This window comes from Osmerus mordax, chromosome 2 (genome assembly GCF_038355195.1).
Source record: "Osmerus mordax isolate fOsmMor3 chromosome 2, fOsmMor3.pri, whole genome shotgun sequence".
In the NCBI taxonomy this organism is placed as follows: Eukaryota; Metazoa; Chordata; class Actinopteri; order Osmeriformes; family Osmeridae; genus Osmerus; species Osmerus mordax.
The window spans coordinates 7163062-7187391 of record NC_090051.1 but is presented as its reverse complement, the minus strand read 5'-3'; the positions used below and the strand labels follow the sequence as shown (position 1 = coordinate 7187391).

General features: G+C 44.8%; 1 protein-coding gene across 1 annotated transcript in view; it reads left to right on the top strand.

Moving 5' to 3' along the window:
* The first annotated feature begins 5536 nt into the window (after positions 1-5536).
* The window catches only part of fgf14 (fibroblast growth factor 14), an 85250-nt gene continuing 66456 nt past the window's right edge, over positions 5537-24330 (top strand). The window contains exon 1 of the mRNA XM_067255089.1: positions 5537-5744. Coding sequence (XP_067111190.1) covers positions 5537-5744 — 208 coding nt within the window. The remainder of the gene's footprint in view (positions 5745-24330) is intronic.

Here is a 24330-nt window from a genome sequence, read left to right as displayed (position 1 = left end):
CGCTCTGGATAAGAGCGTCTGCTAAATGACTAAATGTAAATGTAAGACATTTGATGGCAAAGAGTCATCTTGCAAAGGGAGTGTCAGGTTTAGCATTTTGTGTGTGAGGTTTTCAGTTTTGAGAAAGCCGTTATTGTTTTGAGAAACGTGTGATAACCATTGTGAAAAACTGTAAATTACTATCTTTTCACAGTTGCCAAAATTAGAACTATGGAATGTTCTGTAATTGTTTGTGCACATTGTTTTACATTGAGTGGCGTTGTGAACCATCTTATTAAACTTATTAACTAAATCTTTAGAGAACAGCGTATTCACGACTCTGACACAGGCTATAAAAGGCTGTGTGCTCATCTAAGAAGGGAACATGTTGATCTTGTCGGATCTCTCTGGACTGGAACCTCCCCAAGAGATGATTATGAAAGAGCATGATTATATGAGCCTACTGTATTTTAGGCCCTGTGCATCATTAAGAGTGCGAGGGAGAGAGAGAGTTAGTGAGTGAGCGAGAGAGAGAGAGAGAGAGAGAGAGAGAGAGAGAGAGAGAGAGAGAGAGAGAGAGAGAGAGAGAGAGAGAAAGAGAGAAAGAGAAAGAGAGAGAATGCCTGTGTACCATGCCAAGCAGTGACTGATGGGCGGTTAGAGGAAGTCAGTGAAAGGGGAAGGGCAATGGCAGAGGGTGCAGAAGGGTATGGCTGGCATCACTGTGATCAGTGTAGCAGCAACACCCCCCGCCTTGGCCTCTGGGAAGGTCAGTCAGTCCCCCCCTCTCCCCCCGACCCTGCAAGACAAACTGAGACTATGAGTGCAGACCCATTCAAAAGTACTTCTATGTAAAGCATATTACACAAGAAAAGAAACACTTCAACAACATTCGGAAACACGTACTGTAATATTTGAAAAATTGAGAACTTTTATTTGTATAGCTTTTTATAGCGATTGCACATCTGTTTCCCTTTTACATTGTACATTTTTGTATCTTGACAATTTTTACTTTGTCTGTCAATGTCTAACCTGGGATCAATAAAGTACCACTCTACTCTCTCTTTACTCTCTTACAGTACTGTATTGGCGCTGGTTTTTCCAGATGGGCAGAGAGTGGCCTTCTCCTGCCTACTCTACACACACTGAGTGTGGGCAGGACCAGGCTGTACAGAGGGGTGTCTGGATCCTCTCCCTGCCAGTGCCACTGCCCTAATCTCTGCACATTAATAATTAGTCAGGATTTGAGGGGGTGGTTATTAAGTGTGTGGATTCTTCAATTTGTTCTATTGGCCGTTTGGCCCATTACTCACCGCGTAGGAGCTCTCTGGAGGGCTAGTGCTTTTCTCTGTTCCATCAACATATCATTACAGCCCCACCATACTACAGAGGGATCCTACTACAATCGTTTAAACTGCCAAGACCATAAGTATGTTTATCGGTGTTCAGTCATACGTATAATATAAAATGTTTGATTTATAAATAGTTTTGTATTTAAATCATTAAATAGTTGTTTTCATCCAATGATACAGTACTCCAATTTGGGGGTAACGCCGCACAGTAACAATACTGTAATAATAATATTGCATCTTCTTCTAACTAAGTAATATAACGGTATAACAGTAGTGGCAATTAGAGGGATGATATTTCATTAAAAAAATATATTCTATCTACTTATAGCTATGTATAAAAAAAAATACACATCTATATTTGGGATTATTCCTTGGTGTTAACTCAATATTCACCTCAAACCATCCATGAGTTCTGGATGTTGCGTCGGCTCCTGTAAGAGACAGACAGACAAACGGCTTGTGATGCAGTGGAACCCCGCTCCTGCCCCTCCCCATGAGCAGCTGTACTGGACATTTACTGGAGGGGACACCTAAGTGGCCGAGAGCTCTCCGGATGGCCAGCAGATGCTGGAAGAAGTTGTGTGCGTGTATGTGCATATGTGCTGTGTTTGTGTGTACTGGAGTGTATGACAGTCCTATCGGTTGCTCATCTGCTCCTATCTCCCAGCCGTGCCAGACACACCGCCCTCTCTTAGTGGGGGACGGCTTAGCCAAGAGCATTCTGAGTGAGGAGTGGGGTGAAGGACATCGGATGGTTCTAGCAAAGTTTACCCTCCTCTCAGAGGACAGAGACTTGGCTTTAAGTCCCTGAGAGCAACAGCACAAGCCCCGTCTAACTCAAAGAGCACAGTCAACGCTGCCTATGTTGCTTGAAACAGTCGTATCTCTTATTTAAAAAAAAGATTTGCCATTGTGGTTTCAAATGTCATATTCAACATGTCCTGTCTGCTTTCTTTTGTTATGCTTCTGGAAATGTTTGGTCAGGATCGCTGTGCATGTCCTACAGTGTTCACACCACTCCGCCCCTAGACCCTGGTCTGGCCTATCAAACGCTGCTACTGTAATGATGGCTGACAAAACAGGCAGACACCAACCTCCTGGGTGCAATAATACTTTACACAGCACAGCAGAGAGATCAATAGGAGACGGGCATATGAGAGGGCCCTGGACAAGAGCCCACAGGCACCTTCTCCTGGAGGAGGAATGGGGGGGGGGGTAGTGCGTTAGTTTAGAAGAGCTGACCTCACACACACATGCACCGCGCTTGTTGTACCCATGTGAGATCAAGAAGTTCAATGTAGATGGACACGAACGCACTTCCACACAGGTGGCAAAAGACCAATGAGCAAATACACACACTCCCACACAAATACACACAGCCATGCCACACTTCCCGACATACACTCACACATGTATGAACATGCACAAGGCAAGAATGACATGAAGTGTAAACATTTGTACGGATGCGCGGATGTGTAGGTATGACTCTTAAGGTGATTATCATCCTATCGAGCCTGTTTTAGACCAGAACGTGTTCGATTTAGGTTTATTTGGTGTCACTGAGTCCTATATGAGCTGTGCCTGAATCTCAGGATCACATGGTCTAGTGAAATCAATTTTCAATCTAATGATCAAAACTCAATCAATACTAATGATACACATGCGAGAAGACTGGGTCAGTGGGATGTCATCTCTCTCACAAAGCTGCCAGAGAAGCCTGTAGGCCTATACTTGACATTATTATACTAGCGACACACTTATTTAAAATTGTTGCTGCGGTGACTTCTGTCTGAAGGGAAACTTTACACTTATATCATGATAGACGAGGCTGTTTGTCTCCTTTTTAAGAGTATTTCAAGGACAGAGTATGACAAGGAAAGGATGTGTTATGTATGAATTGTGTGATATCATATCTGGTCTGTCCTTTATTTTGAATAATGCTCTGTCAGTTTGCTACACAATTTATACACAAGCAAATACTAACCAAATGACCTGTCCTGAGTGCCCATAAAATGTTGCCTGAGCCTAATGGGCCACTAATCTGAAACAGGAATTGGGGGTGGGGGGTGTCCTCCTGATGTAAATCAATCTCTCTCTCTCTGGATCCAGCTCACATTGGTTGAATGATTAAGAGAGTAGATGAGGAGAGGTTATGTTCCCAGTACTTGCTAATGGGTCATGGGTCACCCCTACGTAGAGATGTAGCGAGAGAAACCAATTACTGTATGAAGCTCGGCCTGTTACAACAGAGATAGGGTGGGTGCCAGGTAGTCAGAGTACTGCACAGACATGACAATAATCTGACAGCAAGGTCAACCATCCTAAATGATGACTATGCAGAATCTGTAGACTTTATAAGAGCAAAAACACTGTTTTCTTCTACACTTGGACATGATTAATTCTGCAATGAAAATATTGTATTGTTCTACTTCAGGTATAATACATGAAGTTTTATTTAATTGGTCAGGATGAACCTTTGCAGTTAAGGCGAACAAAAGGACTACAATCCTGATTCTGAATGTCTAAAGCTAGAAAATGAGGCTGGCCAGTGGTCTCTTATTCAGTTCTGTCTCCCCTCTTAGAGGAAGCAGGCAACAACGCGTTGTTTAGTTCCTCTTCAGTCTGTGATGGAAAACATCCTTCCTGGGAGAGGGATGTGTACGTAGCAGTAACAATCACCATGAGCAACACTAACAGACCCGGAACCCCATGGGTCTAGATGTGAGGACTGCTGGTAATAACACTGCCATAGTGCACACAACTCTAGGTCAACTTACAGTCTAGGTCTACCTACATATGTATGGCGTTTGTGCATGTTCTTGTGTGCGCAGGTCAGGGAGAGAGTTTGTGTGTTTTTTAAATTGTTTGTTCTGTGTTTGTGTGTGTCTGTGTGTGAGAAAGAAAGAGAGAGACAGAGAGAGGGAGAGAGACTGTCTGTGTGTGTGTATGAGAGAAAGAAAATGTGTGTTGTGTTTGAGACACTAGGTAGAGTTGTGGTTGCCAAAGTAACAGCTAATGGGACTCTAAAGACAAAAAATGCATCTTTAAGACCAAAGCACAACTCCTATGGTATAATGTGTATTAGTCACAAGGCTAAATAGTCTAAATCATAACGTAGACAATTTTCGCCCTACAAAGCCTTTAAAACCATGGTGCAGGCAGATTCATGTCACCTGCTTCTCACCAACCTATCACAGGCCAACCTGTTACCTGTGACCTCTTTATGAAACAAGGCTGTATCACCTACAACCCGTGGAACTCCCTTGTAAAGATAACCTAATGATTCAGTCTATAAAACTGCCTGCAGGTTCAGACAAACATTGTGATACATTATGAATTGTCAATGTCTAACACACACCCCTGATCCACAGTGCAATTTACAACTATCATTCACTTATTTACAATATGACGCGAATGGGTCACTGACTTACATTATATCAATCATTGAGACAATAGCAGACTGTCCTCTTCATAAAACATCTGAGAGCGTCTGTAATATGACGGCGCAGAAACCACGTGTTTACGTAATGGAAAGCCAATCTTTCAGTTTAACCCCTCCTCCCCATCTATTTCTAACTCAGATGCTTGGCTAGTGGAAATACACGCAAAAAACTGCGGGCGCACCGTACTTTTGGAGATGAAAGTGAGGCATTTGTGAAACAATTCAGAGCAACCAGTCAGGCAAGAAACAACCACCCAAAGAACCGGGACAGGCATCAGAGAGCAAAACCTGTCCACAGAACGCTGCAGTAAGGGCAGAGATTATATGAAAACTGGGCTTTTAGGAATTTGATCACCATTTGGTTTGTAGCCTAAAGAAGATACCAAGTGGACTTAATGCGGCTATGTGTTGTGTTTTGTTTGGGCTATCATTGCAGTAGTGTGTGTATGCATCCTCCCCTGCCGATTGATGCTGTTCAGATCCACCCTCCTCTCCATACAGTCATGAACTAACAAGGTTTTTCTCCTCGAAAATACGCCGTTTCACTGTTTTCACGCTAGTTCAGTTTGTTTACCGGCTGCACGTCTCCTTCCGGCTCGACACATGCAATTTATAGAGTATATTTTTTATAACCGACCAGCTAAGGTGGCATCATTTATACGCCAGAAGAAGAAAAAACACATCAACTGCAAAGTCCGACAGATAGTGAATATTTCACCACGTGAATGAAAGCGCGAAGGACTTGGATATCCCCTATTTTTCTATGTTACAATCTGTAGGCTTGTTTTGGAAAACTGATTCACTAGAGTTATTATGCAACCGCAAGGATCTCATCTCTATCTGGGTGTTTAAGCCACTGGATTGCTCTTCGCCCAAATCAATGTGGTTTCTTTGGAACATTTTCAGCAAAGGAACGCATATGCTGCAGTGTCTTTGTGGCAAGAGTCTTAAGAAAACCAAGAATCCAAGTGGTAAGTTCATTGCCATCGCGCGCTCATTCATCTCGCCTTTAACTGCACTCTGAGTGAGTGAGTGTTGTACCTTTGTTGTAATGGTGATAGATCTGCAATCATATTTGTGCAGCGAGCGGATGCAGAGAAGCAGGAGGGGGGACAACTTCTCCTGTAGACCGCCTATAGCGAGCGCCCAGCTTAGGGACGCGCCGCGCACAGTCACAATACGACGCTGCATCACCAAAGCTCCACAATCTCCTAACTTTTTAAATAGCGCGCTGACACATGCTATTATAGCACCTTAGATGGGCAAAGCGTTCAAATGTTGGTAGCGTTCATCGTTGAGTCGCTTATCTTACGTGATCTGCTATACAGGTATTTAATTCCCAGTTTGCTGCTGCAGCATTTCCCCTGCAACACCTACCTATTAAACAAGCTAGGGTAGGCTTCCACAGGCAGACGGAGAAGACGGCTCTACACAGTATGTCTCCTTATATTGTAATGGAACCTAAGATAGTAATATCAAGCGCTACCACAGGCTCTATCACAACATTGAGGTTCATAACAGACCAGTGCAGGTGTGTGTGTTGGTTAGGCTATTATTGGCCTAAACGAAATTAACTGTTTTCATATGCTAAAACACCCACTTCACAGCATTCGACACTGATTTCAATAGGCCCACATCACCATCACAAGTGAGCATGGACCTGATTTACAACGCCAATTCACCACTGTCGAACTACTGAGGATTTCAATAGTGCAACAATTCACGCTAAATAAAGCGATTTTTGTTTGGAGGAAAGGAGGTTTCTTTCAACAGGCTGTTGTACAGATAATTTTGCGCAAAATGTTGCCTCGTGTTGAACCAGGCTTATTTAGAGTGTTTTAAGTTGATGCGCTTGGCACCAACGTTTTGCTTCCTCGACATTGCCACTGCAGTAGAGTAGATCATGACAGCGAAGCTGGGCAAATGCTGAGGCTTGCTGACATTGCAAGAATAACGACCAAATATCAGCTGTTATCACTTGATGGCTAACATCTCCGTGTATATAGCCTACATAAAAGCTGAAACTAAGATATAGCCCAGCGTAAGTGGCATGCAGGCTTGCAGACTATCAGTGCGTGCTATGTATGAATAGATTTTGTGCAGCCTCAAGAATTCTGTGCGGCTTTGAAGCACCTCCTCGCGATGAAACGAGCTGCAGCAAAAAAGATAACTTCTAGAAGTCGCACTCTGGATAAGACGTAACCAAATTGTCGTGTTTTTTCTTTTAACCAAATCCCCCAGAGTTTAAACCAAACCCTAGAGGTGTACAATTAACCTCCATGTGGCAGTCAAAAAGTATCTTGAGATCGCAGCCTACTGAATTATGGTACACACTGCGGGCGTAATGCGTAAAATAGGTACTGTATTGTGGCGGTAGATCAGAGAGAAAATCGTCTGAACAACTTACTACTTCGGCGAGAAATGTAACGGCTTTAACAGGTGGAAACTACAAATCAAACAAAAGCACCATAATAAAATGAAAGCAGCATCATAAGCTGTAGGTGAACAGCTGAAACACGATATCGTACCCCCTTTGTTTTTATAAACCTAACCTCTTCACTCACTCACTCACACACACACACACACACACACACACACACACACACACACACACACACACACACACACACACACACACACACACACACACACACACACACACACACACACACACACACACACTCACTCACTCACTCACTCACTCACTCACTCACTCACTCACTCACACAACCACCACCACTCCTTCAAAGTTCAGGAAGCCAGGAGGCTTGAAGTCTGCTGGATAATGAGTGCTGCTCAGCGCTGGCCTGGGCTATTGGGCATCCATGGCTCAGAGGATGTGGGGCTACACAACACAGCTCAGAGAGCAGTGAGAGGCACAGCACTAGTCCCAGTGGTATCGAGCTTCTCAACATTTGTCAGTGCTGTAGGAAACATCTGCTGTCTGGTACTGATAAAGAGTTTGCATGTCTCTTTTTCTCTGTCGGTCTATTTCTCTCTCTCTCGTCCTCGTTCTCCCTCCATCCTTTCTCTCTATTGTTCTATCTCCTATAGTGTCCATGTTGCTGGTGGTTTGGTATGTTGGCTCTATAGGTACCTTCTGGTCCAGCAGATGGCACTTGCTGATAGCCTTGTGTTGGCTAATATTTGCCTCGCAGGGGCATCATTTCTGTGTGTGTGCGACTGTGTGTGTGTCTGTTCTCCCTTCCCGAATGTGTAAGGTAAGCACAGATTGAGGATTAATCTGAAGGAAAACTGATTGGTTGAGAGACCTAGAACAAACCCCATATTGAGGAATAAGAGATCAAACTGCATAGTCCCTCCTTCTCCTACTCAGGTTGTGCCTGTAACCGGAGGGCCGTATGACTCATCCTTTTGTCCTAGCTGGTTAAGGAATCTTTAAATTGACATTTCCTTTAAAACTCGGAAGCAGTTAGAGATACTTTTTAGGCAGTGCAGACCAAACCACAGCTTTGCTGTAAAGGGGCTGTCACATCCATGTTTATGTCCTGTCCTAAACTCATACCAGCCTAGGCTGTTTCCGGAACATCCAGGGGCTGTTATTCAGACATGTAGGTCGATTTGTGTTTTGTAAGTGTGTAGGATCAAATGACAAATTTGAGCATAAGGTTGTGAATCTGGAGAACTTGAACATGCAATTAAGCCTCTATCGTATCCAAGCTAGCTGGAAATGTTTATTTTACACTCATGGTTTGTTTTCTCTGGGAGGGTCCACAGCAGCTGTCTGTCATTGGTGATCGTGCCTGCTGCTCACTGTGAACATCGCTCTGTCGGTTTGGAAACCCACCAATGTGTAGATGAGAGTTCCTGGCCCTTACTGCGCTGTGTGTTCCCTCTGCCACTCCGTACCTACATTGCCAACTAAACAAACAACAGTGTCTTACCTTCCATATCAACACCAGACGTGCCACTGACAGGTGTCGGGACCAGAAGACTAGAAAGATGAGGAGATACCTCTGACAGGATGACAGGAGGGAGAAGTTGAGTTTGGACAACACTAGTTTCTCTCTTGTAAACCATTTCATAGTCATTCTGTTCCTGGTGAGGAATGGGAAACCAGACATCCAAGAATGACGCAAGTACATGAAGTAAAACGTTTAAAAAAAAAGTGACAAAAACTGCAGCATTCGGCTCATTAAGTTCAGTAGCCGAGATATCCTCATGGGAGTGGCTCAGCTGGTGACCCTGAGATGATGGTGACCAGGCCTGGATACTGTGGCCCTGAAGTTGGGGACCTGGGGTTGCCCTGGTGCAAGTTGACTGGGGGCTGTGGCAGTGCATGCTTTTGTGAAACAGAGGAGCATGAGCTGTTGACTGAGCACAGGATTAACAAGTCATTCATTAATTAACGATGGATCCTGCTAGAAAGATTGCAGATACAGACTCACTCTCCGTTGTTCAGTTCAGTACCACAACCACACACGACAATACAGAGAGGCCTCAGTAACACCAAATCCAGTTGTTTGTATTAAGTGTGTAGTTAGGTAATATGTCCCTTATAAGATGCTTATAAATATTTTTAAATGCGTTAACAACATGAGTATGTGTTAACAAGACTCCATAAGTGTTAAGAATAATATTAATACATATAAATAATAATATTAGTAAAGCTAAGGGCTGGGGTATGGGTTAGGTTTATCGTAAGATGAGATAAGCATTAGTTAATAGGTAATAAGGCCCTTATAAGATGCTTATTAACACAATAATGTGTTAATAAGACTTACATACTTACTAATGCCTTTTTATTGATAAACTAACCCTTATTACAAGAACCTGGATCTAAAGTGTTACCAAGGCCTCAAATGGGAATTTGAAAAACTTGAAAACATGATATGCTGTTGGCCTGCATATGTGGAATTATTATATATTGGGTTGTGTTCTATTGCTGTGCTGTGTTTTTGTGGAGTGCTATAGTGTACATGTGGGGCGCATGTTTGGAAGCATGATATTATGTGTTGTTCTGTGTTGTGTTATATTACTGTGCTTCTGTGCTGTGTTGTGCTAGGTGTGGTGCATGTGTGGAACGATTATATCATGTGTCGTGTTCTGTTGCTGTGCTCAATTGTGCATGTGGGGGAGATGACGTAAAGACAAACCAAGTGTTTAAACAAGTCAGTTGACCGAGAACACAGTCTCTTGGTGATTTGTCGAGGAAGAGGGAGACCTTTTAACCTCAACCCTACACCCAGCCCCTGACCTGACCTACCTAAAGATTACATCTACCCTGTAGACCAAACCCTGAAGCTTATTGACCTTCTCCAGTGACAGAATTATCACTATCCTAGAGCACAGCAAGATAGATAGAGACTTAATTAGAGCTTCTCTGATGTGTTGTGAATATGTTGTTTCCACAGAGTTTGTGCATGGATTCAGTTCAGCACGCAGAGGTGACCCTGAACTCCACAAGACCTTGAACACTGTTGTCTTTGTCATTGTGCGATGAAAGATATTTTAATAAGCTGAACTGCGTGTCAAGATGGGCCTCTGTATCATATAACGTGAATAGGTTTTATGACCCCCTCCTAACATTCACATGCAACACACACCAGGAGTGTCAGAATGGTGTTCATTCTTTGTGCAAGTCTCACTTCAAAACAACTGTCTGTCAAACAACCTAGTTGCACAGTGGTACACCTTCAATCAGGTGGCCACTACTCATTTGGGAAAGGTAACAAGTATTCATTAAATGTGTACGTTATTAAAACCAAGTGGCTAATTTGTGTGAAACACCCCCCCTCGCCCTCCCCATAGAGAGTATTGTGGGGAGACCACTGGTATAATTAAAGGGGTTGGAGGGGATTCAAACGTAGACACTAACAATTACAACAACTCCAGGGCTGGCCAAAAGTAACAGCAGTACGGACAAATCTATGCCATGTTGCTATGGCTTCATAAACAAGCAATTACTGTAAGTTTCTAATTGGCAGCCTTGCAATAATTTCTCCCCACAATGGGAAAATGTTGTAGGGATCCTGCTGCTTTGTTAGACTAGTTCTTTATCTTCCTTTAGAAAGAAGGACAAAGGTACCAAAGTATCACCCTAATATATTGATTGGAGGCAAGCCGCACAGGAGGACACAAGCAACTGTGTGTATGCAGACAAGACGGTTAGCAGCCAGTCTAACATTGTGTGTGTGTGTGTGACGTCAGGGGTCCACAGGATGTGATGGGATTGTTGTTAGACTGTTAAGCAGAGGTCTTTGTCTTCCTCGGCCTTCAGAGGGCTCAAGTACGGTCTCCTCACCTACAGGGTCATTTTACAGGTAATCATACAGCAAAGTTTCCTCTGTGTTCGAATAAGGGAGCCATTGTTTTCGTATTAATCGCATTGTACATCAGAATCGACAGTATCATCATTTTCCTCAGTGAATTAATTTGGGTTATCTGTGTCCTGCTCTTGAGAAATGTGACCTGCCAGGTGATGAGATGCAGGATCTGGCTCCCTCCCTACCTCCCTCCCAGAGACTATCGAGTTTACATACAAATCAGCACAGACAGAGGAGACAGAAGGAGAGGAGAGTGAGAGGAGAGTTAGTTGCTCTACATTTCCTTGAAGCTCTTTCTACTGCGTCTCTTTCTCTCAGAGAAAAGAGGAAAGGGAGGGTGGAAGAGAGGGGGGCAGAAAAGAGCAGACAGACAGACGGAGAAGAAGTCCAGAGAAGGGACAGGGAGAGCTGAGAAGATGAGATGAAGAGCTTGAATAGAGGGGATAAAGAAAGAGGATGGGGAGAGGGAGAAAGAGAGAGGTCTACAGACATGAGAGAGACTGGAGAAGGAGAGAGAGGAGGATATGAAAGGGCGAGGAGAAGGAAGGAGAGAGATGGAGCTCTGGAAAGGTAAGAGAGGGGTTTGCTCTCTCTGGCAGACTGCCCTGTTGCATGACATTGACTCTGGACTTGACTCCTGGAGTAGACGTTAGCCTCCCGAGCTGGTCTGGAGCTGTGGCCAAGGTCACAGTACAGGAGCCTGGAAGCAGTGGCAGAAGATACCGTATGAAGAGCTTAGATTCTAAGAAGGCTCTCCAAGATCCAGAGGTGTTATTTTGACCAAATCTTTACCAAATCCTCACAGTGTCTTCGAATCACAGTGTGATTTTTGGTGTTTGATCTCAGGTCCTCTGACACGAAAAACACTTAAGCAGGCTGTGCCACTAAAACATAATTTGATGGTGTGGGTTGGCTGACAACCTGGCTCCGCCCTCCTACGTACTTCCGCTCAATTTTCATTTTGGAAAGTTTGATTTTCCAGCTCCATTAGTGGTGAAGGAGTTGGCTAAGGCGAACACTAGCGATTGGTTATGGCAGATCCAGAGGGGCTCTGGGCAGATCCAATAGTTTTAAACTTCAACAGAGTACCCGCCTTCAAGGAAGTTAATGCTTGTGGCCAGACTCTCTGCACAAATTTACATTTAGCAGACGCTCTAATCCAGATTGATTTACAGTAAGTACAGGGACATTCCCCTGAGGCAAGTAGGGTAAAGTGCCTTGCCCAAGGACACAACGTCATTTTGCATGGCCAGGAATCGAACCGGCAATCTTCTGATTAATATCCCTATTTCCTAGCTGCTCAGCCATCTGACTCCTAATGAAATGTACGAGAGTCTGGTAGGATCAGGCTATGGCTGACTATACTGTATACTTAGAAATAACTTTACCCAGCCTTTTTAGCTCTGTCTGAGGTTTAACCAGAAGTGTATTTATTGACAGCATTCACGTTTTCAACAGACACTCTTTATGACACTTTATGCCACTGCCACTTCGAAACTCCAGCTATTCCTTAAACACGTACTGTACAAGACACAGAAGAAACATTCCACCCTTTCTGCTGAGGTTCTCAGAGCAGGTTCAGTCTTCTGAAGATGCTGGCTAATTGTTTGATGGGTCTGAGGCATGTCTGTGTCTTGTCAGCCTAATGGAGTATGTCTCCCGCGTTCATACATTAAGTGGTCACATCACAAAGTCCCAGCGCACTGATCTGGCATTTTAATTACTGCTAAAGACACCGGGACTGATCAACACAGTGCTGTATATATATTTTATACCTCCGATGCAGCCTGTTTCACTGACTGAACAGAAAAACACAAATATAGATCTTTGTATCATGCATGACCTGGCTGTGTTTCTCATAGTTCTCATGGTTCTCTCTGGTTTTTCCCTTCCGGTGAGAGCAGTAACTGTTAGGAGATGTTATCGCTGCCTGTTTTAGAGTCTCTCCAGGCTCTGACATGTGACTGGTGGTGGAGCTAGGTTTGGCGTGATCACAGGACACGTCGATCGCTCCTATCAGCCAAGCTGTTGTCAGCCTGACCTGGATTATACATCTAATGCGTTATTCTCTGAACATATATGTAGCTAAACTAAACATCTGCTTCTCTGCTAAATGCACCCACACCAAACACCTGTCTCTGTAGTAAAGATGCACCAAACTGCTTCCCTAGTGACGATACATACACCAAATGCCTGCATCGATGGTGAGCACATCTATAGTACATGACAACTGCATGGTAAATAAGATTAAAGTGTAATAACCGTAAAGGAAGAGTATGCGATTTTACAGCGTTCTGGATTCATAAAAGCAACCCAGTGTATTCTAGTGTGTCTTACTCTATAACACCACACTACTTCCAAACTGTTATGAGGCCCAGTCTTTCTAACTGTACTGAGTGTGTACTGAATGAGGGCAGTTCTACTGAATGAGGGCAGTTCTAGTATGTCTCTTGTAGGCTGTGAGCCAATCCCAGATGAAGACGTTTTCACATTATTGCCTCCTTGGATAGTCTCCTCCTCAAATAGACGCATAGTTCTGCTACTCAGGCTGTCCCCTTGTGGTCCACTGTCCTGTGTCTCATCTAGCATCCATAAATCAGACCATAATTTGGCACAAATCTTCTGGCCCCAATACTAAGACGTATAAGTCACACACGCACACATAAACACACACACACACACACACACACACACACACACACGTACACCCCTCAGGAAGTGATGAGGTGAGTTGTTGTGGTAAGGAGCAGGAGTGTAGCTAAAGCACAGCTGTAAGTAGGTTCTCTCTGACATATCTCGCTGCTCAGACTTCCTGGTCCAGAGAGAGTTGGTCACATGACTGTCAGCGGATCTGCAGTGGTGTTTGAAAGCTGAAAGCTACAATGCTTTAGCAGAGACCCAGGCCCATATTATAGCCACAGCCAGAAAGACTCAACTCTCTGTTTGGTGGACTATAAATTACACTGATGGGCAAAGGAGCATGTCAAATACGGAGAGAGAGAGAGAGAAAGAGACAGAGGGCAAGAGAGAAAAATAGAGAGGGAGAGACACAGATGGATGGATTAACTATAAATGCTTATTCACGATCCCCCACAAGAGTCCAGAATGAATGGATTTCAGAATCTTGATGATGTTACAGAAAAGCAGTTGTCTGTGACCAGTGATGCTGACCATCATTCTCATCAATGTGAGGCTCTTTCGAGGTCATGGCCATCATCCTACAGTCAGTGATGAGGTGCTTGGTGACGTGTCCGTGTCCAGTAGAAGCTAATTCTATTAGGGATAGTGAGTCTTTAGGGGTTGTGCCTCTTAGAGGTGAGTCAGGAGCTTTTCTCTCCCTGGGGAGAAATGTTTTATGTGAAGGGGTTGGGGGGGGGGGGGGGGTATGTTCTGAAGACAGGGCAGGCCAGCGCCGGAGCCCTGCTCCCCAGCCTGACAGACACTTTAAAGGTGTCAAATAGACATGAGAGAGGGGCTCAGGAGCTCTGGTCTGTTCAGGCATCTGGTGTACACTGTGGTGGTAGCGAAGAGGCACTTTGGCTGATTGGAGAACCTCTCTCGATTCTCCCTTTCTCCCTCCCTTTATCTCTTTCCCTCACTCTCTCTCTTTTTCTCTGTCTCCTCCTAACTGACTATCAAACAACTCTACCTCTCTTGACCACCCACTCCTCTAAATACCATTATTCATTGGATCAGGATGCTTCTCATATGTGGAGAGGAAAAGGTTAGGCATCCATTTAGCACTTATTTCTCACCTGAAATATAATAACACTCATTATCTATGCTTAATGTGTGTGTTGTTGTGTCCATGACTGTGTACCAGGGCTTGTATAATTATATGTATGAGTGTGTGTCTTGTATACATGCACGTGTGGATTTTTAAGTGCGTGTCAGGGTGTGTGTGTCTGTTTTTGTATTGACTCATGAGTTTGTGTCAGGAAGAGTGTGTGCCAGTGTGTACTTGAACGTGTGTATGCGCGCGAGTCAGTATGTCTGTGCGTCCTCAGGTAATAGCCTTGCATTTAACCTCCTCTGTGTTTAACCTCCTCTGCTCTCCCTATAAAGTTAGCCTAGCGTCTTTTAGCTTCAAATGAAGGCTTTGCGCTAGACATTGCCTTTCATCTGTCAGAGACGTTTAATGTGTCTCCCACTCTCTCTTTCTCGCTCTCTCTCCCTCCCTGCCTCCCCCTCTACCTCTCCTCCGTCTCTGTCTCCTAACCTCCTGTGTTCTCTGAACGCATCATCTCTGCTCTGTTCTGTCTGTCTGCCCCCAAGGCTCTGGTGTAGATGAGATCCCCTCCTCCTCTCTTCAGTTTATATGAATATCTTCAGCTATACCAACCCTACAGTAGATGCAATGCTGTCAAACCCAGCATGACAGAGTGCCAGTGTGGTGAACCATAATGTGTAACCTTATTTGATTCAAGCTTAAAATTCAGAATCATTCCTCCATGATGCTTTATCCCTGTTCTGGGGCTGCATGTTCTGGGCCAGCCTTCTCTGGACCTGCCCTCTTCTGGTCCCCCTGGGGCAGTGAGGGGCACGGGAAAGGTGGACAGCGGAGAGGATCTGGGCTCTCAGGTCCTAATGGAGTCCATTAGTTAGGGCATCTCTCTCTCCATCTCCCCCCCCCTCTTGTTCTTCTGTACTTTCTCTCCCAATCTCCCTCTTTATATTCTTTCCTTCTGACTCCCCTCTTTGACTGCATGAGAAGCCAGGTATGTGTGTGTGTTTGAATGTGTATGTTGTGCACATGTGTGTGTGTGTGTGTGTGTGTGTGCATGTGCTCTCATCTCTCCACATGTAGCCAGAGGCTCCAGTCTCTCCTATCTGCTCCTGAAGCAGCTAATGCACAGTCTTTAGGAAACTGCTACTTGAGAATGTTCCTCATATGGACATCAGAAGACACAACTCATCAATGTTTTACCTCTAATGCTGTTGTCTTCGTCGACAACAGGTGCAAACAGAGAAATGGAAAGATAACTGTCTGTGCAGCACAGTCCCTAGAACATAACGTCTTGAAACATAAAGAACATAAGGGCTTGTTTTCTTTATGGCAGTGACTTTCTTTGTCTTTTCTCTTTTGCCTTGGCTTATTCTCTTGCTTTCCATTCTCCTTTCTGTCTTTCCCCATTTTTTTTTAACCTTTTCTACAAGCCCCCCTCCATCTTCCTCAATGCTATTCACACTCATTTGCTTTCTTACTATCACTTGATTTAGACTCCCTCTATCCACCTTTCTTAATTTTCTTGTTCCTCTCTCTCTCTCTCTCTCTCTCTCTCTCTCTCTCTCTCTCTCTCTCTCTCTCTCTCTCTCTCTCTCTCTCTCTCTCTCTCTCTCTCTCTCTCTCTCTCTCTTTCTCAATGTTGTCTTTTTCCTCTGGTAGTATGTTCTGTGCCGATGAGGAGGTTGTGAGCTAGCTAGGGTATGCTGTGTAGATTTTTGCTGCAGTGCAGCAGGCAGCATTGTAACGCCGCCTCTCTCTCCACTCCCCCTCTCCCTCTCTTCCTCTCTCTATTTGCCCCCCTCTCTGTCTCTTTCTCTACCCTCTCTCCTTTTCTCTCTCCCCCTCTCTCTCTTTCTCTGTATGTTTGCCTTTCCATGTAAGCTGTGTGGAGTAGTGTACCACTTCCACAGTTTTGTTTTTATAAAATGGCATTAGCCCCAAAGCTTCACTTTCATCAATCAGCCCTGGCAAGCTGAGCATTCCCCTTGACCGGGCCCTTACACAGCTTGGGGAACATTTATTTCAAGATCTTTTAGAAGTTCTGACTTTCCTGGTTATTTTGTGACACTCCTTACCGGTTGGTCTGGGAGAGAACTGGTCCTGTTGACAGACAAGGAGTTCTGTGTCATTTCTGTTACCTGAGAAGTAAGAGAGGTGAGCTGTCTGCCTAATAGTTGTTCAAGTAGGATACAGCCTCTTTCTCCCAGTGCCTATCACGTTCCCTATTACAGCCTCTGCCACGGCCTCCACAAAGCCTCCACCACAGCACAGACAGGGGCTGCGAGGATAGGCCACCCAGTGAGCCTGCTGTGTACCTCCCTGGAGAACCTGTTACTGTAACATTAAGTTGCTGGTTCGCTGATTCAGCTCAAACAGGTTACCTGCTCAAAACACATGGCGACACACAATAGAAAAACAAAGCCTGGAGTGATGTAACCACCAAACACTCAGTCACACTCACCTCGCTACTCAGCCGTGACATTAGGGGAAGGTTATCTTGCCCATTAGACTAAGTGTTAATGTTATCTCTGCTATTTGGGAAAAGGGGGGGAAGTGACAATGTAAGAGGGGCTGGAAGTGGAGAGGGCGTGTTGGAATACTTGATTGTGTGTGTGTGTGCGTCTGGGTTAAAAGGCCATGTTTGCATGCAAGAGGCAGCGGGTCAGTTGGCTACCTCCACAATAGCGTCATACTTATCACTTAAGTTTTGAAAACTTCAATAAAAACTGTTTATCTTGGTGGAACTATGGACACGCAGTCGTTTGTTAATATCATGGAGCGCAGCTTGCGTAGGGTCTTGAAAAAAGAGCTGGAAGGTAAGTACAGACACCAAAGACAGACCGGAGACAGAGTTTTTTGTAATTGTTGAGTTAATTGGTGGCTTTTTAGTTGTTAATCACTAAACTGATGTGTTATGACTAATGTTGGTTATTGTTATGACACTCAACAGTAAATACTTGTCATGTTTGGCCTAACCAATAACTCTTTTGCTCACGCTAAAAATCTAGTTGAGGGTGCTGTGGCTAATTTAGTGACAGGTTATCAAGCAATGCATGTCTTTGTTACTACAGTACATTTGAACAGAACAAGGAAATGTCAATGAAAACTGTCCAATCAGCTTTGTCGAATGTGCTGCTCTGTGGTCCTTTACCTGGGTTTGGTCCAGTTTGAGTTCTCACTCATGAGTAAACGCTCCACAGTTTAATTGGAAGCTTACCAAGACCTCTGCTGTCAAGGGGATTTAGGTTGTTTGGTTTTGTGTGCTCTCACCTGGCCAACAAACCTAACTGGTACACATTCCATTGTTGAGAACTGCTCCAAACCAGCAACCTGTACATGTGAAAGCATTCCCCGGGTTGAGGTTTAAAGACTGAGAGAAATCAGTTCTGGAGGATGAGGTAGGATGTTCTGGAGGATGAAGCAGGATGATGTCTTGAGGATAAGGCGGGATGAGCCTTGAGGATGCAGTTACCATCCCCCCCCCCCTCTCCCACACACACACTTCTGCCTGGTGCTGGAATGAGGCGATAAGCAGGCAGCATTCCAACGCTGGCCTGTTGTCACTGCTGAGCTGTGTGTAAGATCGACTCTGACCTGAGCTGTCAGAGGTCATGCTTACCTCTCAGTCTGTTCAACACAGAGCCGCACACACAGAAACCCACTCTTAATCCCTGCGTGAAAGCCTCACATTGCACACACATCCACGGATGACGCCGGAACCCCCCCACCCCCCACCCCCCCACCCCCCACACATACACCCACTACCATACACACGTACTGGTCCTCAAACACACACAGACAGCACACACACATATCCCACGGCACACCTACGTGCTTCATTTTGTTACACAAACACAAACAGTTTATTGTTGGCACGAGCACATATCAAAGAAGGAAAGACGTGATTTGTCTCGCTGCCACACCTCGCCATCTAATCGGCGTTGAGCACCAAACACTTCCCAATGACCGACTGCTAAATATAGTCACCTCTCTCAAAGCTGGCATAGCTACACAGACACACTCCGTTAACATCAAGGCCAAAATGCTAGCTGCTGCCTTTTCAAAGGCTTGCATTCGAGATGTACTAAGTCATGCCAACTTTGAGGCCAATCTCATGTATTGACAAGTTTCAAAGGTATAAAGATATAATACAAACACGCTTTTCAGTCATGACCAAGGCAACATGTTTGAAAGGCAGTATGTGAAAAAGATGTTCTGAAAAGAAGAATGAGCCGGTGAAAGAAGAGAGGCCTTGTTTCTAAGCAGGCTCCAAGCAGAAGAGTTTGTCCCTGCATTTGCTCTGCTCCCCTCATCCCCTCTGTCTCTCCTGCTCCTAATGCCAGCATCTCTTCTGGTAAAATGTGTTCCGCCTGTAGACGTGAGCAGATGCCGAGATAAGTTCACACCTCCAGGCGTCTGAGCTCTCCTTTAGTTTGACCAAGTTTGCTCTCATCATCTGGGTAACCGGGGGAATAGAACTGCAGTGTCTATTTGTCTCCATCTCCAGCACTCTCTCACAGCCTCGCTGGGACAAGAGGAGGGAGGAGAGGCGAGGCGAGGAATCGAGAAGAGAGTAGAGGGAAAGGAGATTTTTCAAAAGTGGGGCAGATAGTTAAGATGGTTTAGCGGCGCAGGCAGGGCCAGTGTGGTGTTATTGTGGGGATAAACAGTGTGCTTTTGTGTGGTACTCCTGAGGGAGATGGATCTCTCTCCTCATGCCATTACTCATAGAGGGCTTTAAATGGCGCTTTGATGCCGTTCCCCAAGCCTCCTAACAACACCGCTGCCTGAGATTGTTCTTGTGTATTTGTGTGTGCGGCATGTAAATTACACCGGGTCTGTATACTTGAGCCATGTAGCAGAAAAAGTGTGTGTGTGTGTGTGTGTGTGAGAGAGAGGGAAAGAGAGTGAAAGAGAGAGAAAAAGAGGGAAAGAGAGAGAAAGAGAGGGAGACAAAGACAAGGAAATAGCAGGATATGGAGAGAAAGAGTGGTAGAAAAGCGAGTGGGAAAGGGGTAGGGAGAGAGATAGAGAGACAAAGAGATTGAGAGAGGGAAAGAGTTAAAAAGAGCGCTTCAAGGGAAAGGTTTTACCCTAGCTTTCTTGTTTTCTTTAGCTTTTTCGGACTGCCGGGTAATGATCTTTGACATCCTTTCAGACTTCAGTTGAGCGTGTTGCTCCTTTTCCCTCCTCCTTTCTTCCTCTCCCTCGCTCTCTAAGCGTGTGACTGGCTATAGAATTGTTTAAATGTGTTTCATGACTAATTAATTGAGATATATTTTACAAGATTCATGACTAGAGTGCTGACCGATCACTTTCTTGAAGCCTTGGAGCCGAGCAGGACCCAGGTAGAGAGTGGTAGAGAAGGGAGAGAGTTTTTTTGTTTAAAGGATGGCATAGCAATAACCAACATCTCCTTGTTGTGCTGCAGTCCTCTATTGCTTATAGTTCAGTGTCTGTTGGCCATGACTGTAACCCTCAACAAGACTTTTCCCCAGCCTGTAGCATGACGACAGTGAAGTTAGTGTAGATTCTTGCAGTTATCGAAACCTTCCAGTATGTCTCCCTGGTCAACCATTTCATTGACGTCCAGACTATATGCCATATCTGGTGTCACAGTGTTTACAGGCAAACACTGAAACAAATCGAAACGGTGCATCCTATCTAATATTTCTCCATCTGTGTGATGTAATGGATGGGCACTTAATGGCTCTGTGCGAGCATAGACTGTGCAGGCGGGCTGGGGAGCACAGAGATAGCGTTACAATGTTGTCCTGCCTGTCTGAGCTGGTGCTGTTATGAATCTGTTTGTCATAACCCCTTCGCTCTGAGCAGGGGATCAATAGGACACATCCATCTGAATTGGAAGGCAGCACAGATGGACAAACAAGGTTTATTTCAGTAGACAGTTGTTACACTTGTTACAGCACTGTTGCTATGTTGTTTTACTGTATTTCAAAAACACAGCACATTATTTGTGCACCGGTAGAGGTAGGGCTGGGGTGGTCATTAGAATTAGATTTTGAGGCTTTTCCTGAATCATAACTCACCTCACGATGACAAAGCACAAGGTGATCTTGAAGTAGCTGTTTTGAAGTTTGAACAATGCTGTGAGTTGTATGTTTGCTGTTCTGTGGTTGTGAGGGTGAGAATGGTGATGGGCTTATCATCTACAGGGAACAGCTGAGTCACAGTACCATCTACTCTTCTGCTTCGCTCTGTGAGAGAGAGATGAGCGAGTGATGAAATGTAGGTGAACTATCTCTTTAAGGCTGGAATAACTGAATGTGGTCTTTACGAGCTAAATTTAGACGCCAGGGTGCAGGTGAAAGAGCAGACAGGCGTTTCGTTTTGGGAGTAGGAACGGGAAGACCTGCTGCTTTAAAGAGGAGCTGGAGAGGAGGGCAAAGGGAGGAGGAAGGGACGTCGTTTTTAGCCGGGGCTGTGGAGAAAGGCGTGATAGACTGATATGGAGCACTGCCTTTGTCAAAGGCTGCAGGTCAATGAAGCAGAGAGGCACCTTCTTACCCAAAGGATCTGAGGAGCTCGCAGACCTAACAGACCGTTTGACCAAGAGGATCTCCTGAGCTTGGGACCTGTCTGGATCTGAGCCTCTATAGAGGCTGTCTCTGAAGCTGAAATAGAGGCTGTCCTAGGTGCTTTCTGTCTGTAGCAGCTGTCTACCTGTAGAGACTGTCTGTCTATTGAAGCTGCCTATCTATAAAAGGTTGTCTATACACAGACAGACTCTAGATAAGACAGCCTTTTATAGATAGAAAGGAAAACAACCTCTACAACAGATACATACTGTAGATAGATAGATAAATAGATACAGTATATCGACAGTAGACTCAATAGATAAGCAGCCTTATAGATGACAGCGTCGATAGATAGACAGCCTTATAGGTAGATAGCCTCGGTATATAGAGGATATATATAGAGACGGTCTAGAGGCTGTCTCTATGAGGTTAACTATCTTTTGAGGCTGTCTAAATCTATCTACAGTATTTATCTGATGCTGTTCAGGTTGTCTATCTAAGAGGCTGTCTATCTGAAGCAATTTGTTTCTGATTAATACTGAACACAGTGAACGATCACACAGGTTTACACTGGATAAGTTAGATGTTATGGGTGGTCCAGTTTCTTTCATTCAATTCTACACAGTTATATTAAGTTTTTCCTATCAACGAAAAGTTCATCCTATTGGCCAAATATCCACATCAAGGGTAATGTGACTCCACGTTACCCACATGGTTTCAATTGGTTTTTATCATAGACCAGACTTCCCCTGGGTGGGTAGGGACGCTTTAAGGTTGAGTGTATAAGCCCCTTCCACCCACCTCCCCTCCAGCCTCCAACCTTTCCCAAGAATCCCCCTATCCACATTAACACATACACACACACATACACACTGTATCTGTTTGTGGAGGACTTTCACCACCACCCTCGCCCGCCCCACTCCTCACCCTATCACGTTTCCCTGCCAGGGCAGCTCCTGCTGGCCCATGAGCTCTCCAAAGTGAGCCGTCATGAGAAACTGATCCGTTGGACTAGAGCAGGACCAGGCTGTTCTCTGCCAAGGCCCTGTTGATTGGCCAGGGCAACCTACCTGCGACCTCCAAGTCACCACAAAAACAGGAAGAAACCTCCTCTCCCTTGCCACCGAAACTGCAGATTTTGATGACCCATACAAAGAGAGTGTTCCGGGCAGACAGACAGGCTGACATGCTATACTTCGAAAATAGGAGGGAAAAGGCAGGGTCATGCATTTCCTGCTAAATAAGTCTAAGCAGACTTATTTTTTCAACAAGGAGAATAGAGTTGGAGGAGTGTGAGTAGCATGGATCAATGTGTCTGGAGTTAAGTTCTAATAGGATGAACATTGATTGGGAGGCGGGCTTGGCCCTGCCTGAACCAATGACGAAACTGCAGGACCTGGAGAAATGGAGAGTCATCCAATTATGAGTCTTACAGATAGAACATTGATGAGAGAGAGACAGATATTCCATACTTTAACTTTCTGTCTCCTCTCCTGGGAAGTGCAGATAATAGTTTCACAGTAATATCACAGATTGGATAAAACAGTATGACAGCTGAGGTGGTGTGTATGCTACAGATAAATGAGCAAAATGCTGATTCATCGCAGTCCTGTACCTGTACATTCAAATACAGAGTCAGATTTAGTTACCAGGGATACAGATTGCATTTGTTTCTGTGTTTATTCATTTCTAGTCCTAACCCTCCCTTTACTGTTGTAGGATATTACTCTCAATAGAGTGTTTGGTGAGTTGTGACGTCCTTGTTAGTGTTGTCAATATGGACAGTGTTCATGCTTTTAGCTTCATTTGCCACCATGCTCCATTAACCTTGCTGTTAACCCACAAGTTTCTAACGCTCTTTAATTCTAACTGACCCTCAATCTTGGTCTGTCTGCAGTTCCTTCTAGGACCAACCCAGGTGTATTCTGGGTAAATCCAGTTGTCAGGGTTACTGGTTGGCGACAAGCCTTATTAGATTACAGCATTAATAGCAGAGTTGGCCACCGTGGCAATAGGGAGTGCAGGTAACGGTAATTGACGTAAAGGACACTCCCTGGAGTGCCAAGGTCCTCAAAATGCTGAACCCCACTTCTCTGCTCAACTCCTCACTATCACCCCCTGCCTGCTCCTCTCTGCTCCTCACTGTCACCTCCTTTCTTGCTCTGCTCCTCACTGTCACTTCCCTGCCTGCTCCTCAATGTCACCTCCTCGCCTGCTCCTCTGCTCCACACTGACACCTCCCTGCCTTCAGCTCCTCTCTGCTCCTCAATGTCACCTCCTCGCCTGCTCCTCTGCTCCTCACTGTCACTTCTCCGCCTGCTCCTCAATGTCACCTCCTCGCCCGCTCCTCTGCTCCTCACTGTCACCTGCCTGCCTGTTCTTCACTGCTTTGTTCCTCTCTTTTTGTCCTCTACTGTAAGCTAAGATCTACAGTATAATAATGGTACAGTAGGTGTATCTATACCATAGATAGACATGCTGAGGACAAAATATGTTCTAGGTAGACTTTTGATTTGGAGTTCATGAATGAAGGTATCCATGTGCCAAGGTTAGAGATATCTCAGCTCATGCACTCAGAAAACAACATCTCATTATCATTATCATCATCTCCCAATAAACTGTCCCTCGCAGTCCATCCTAATGTAATGAATCAGACCATTTGTGTGTGTGGTCTACACTGGGATCCTTACAGAATGGGTGACTTGATATATTTATGGCTTTGGCCTTCCAGTGGCCTGGTAATCCTCCCATCACTCATAGGTGTGTCAGCTTCTGTTGTCTTTGATGATTATTGACAGAGTCTCCAAAACTGAGTCTGTCCAGAGGTTTAATTAGATAAAGAGGCCTATGGGAGAACAAGATGGTTCATTTGTGCGTGTATGTGTGTGTATTTGTTTCAATGTATGTGTGTGTGTGTGTGTCACGACCAGATATAGATGATATAGATGTGTTTGTGTGTGTGCACGGGAGTTCAGTATAGACAGCATCTGGCCCCAGCCCTAGT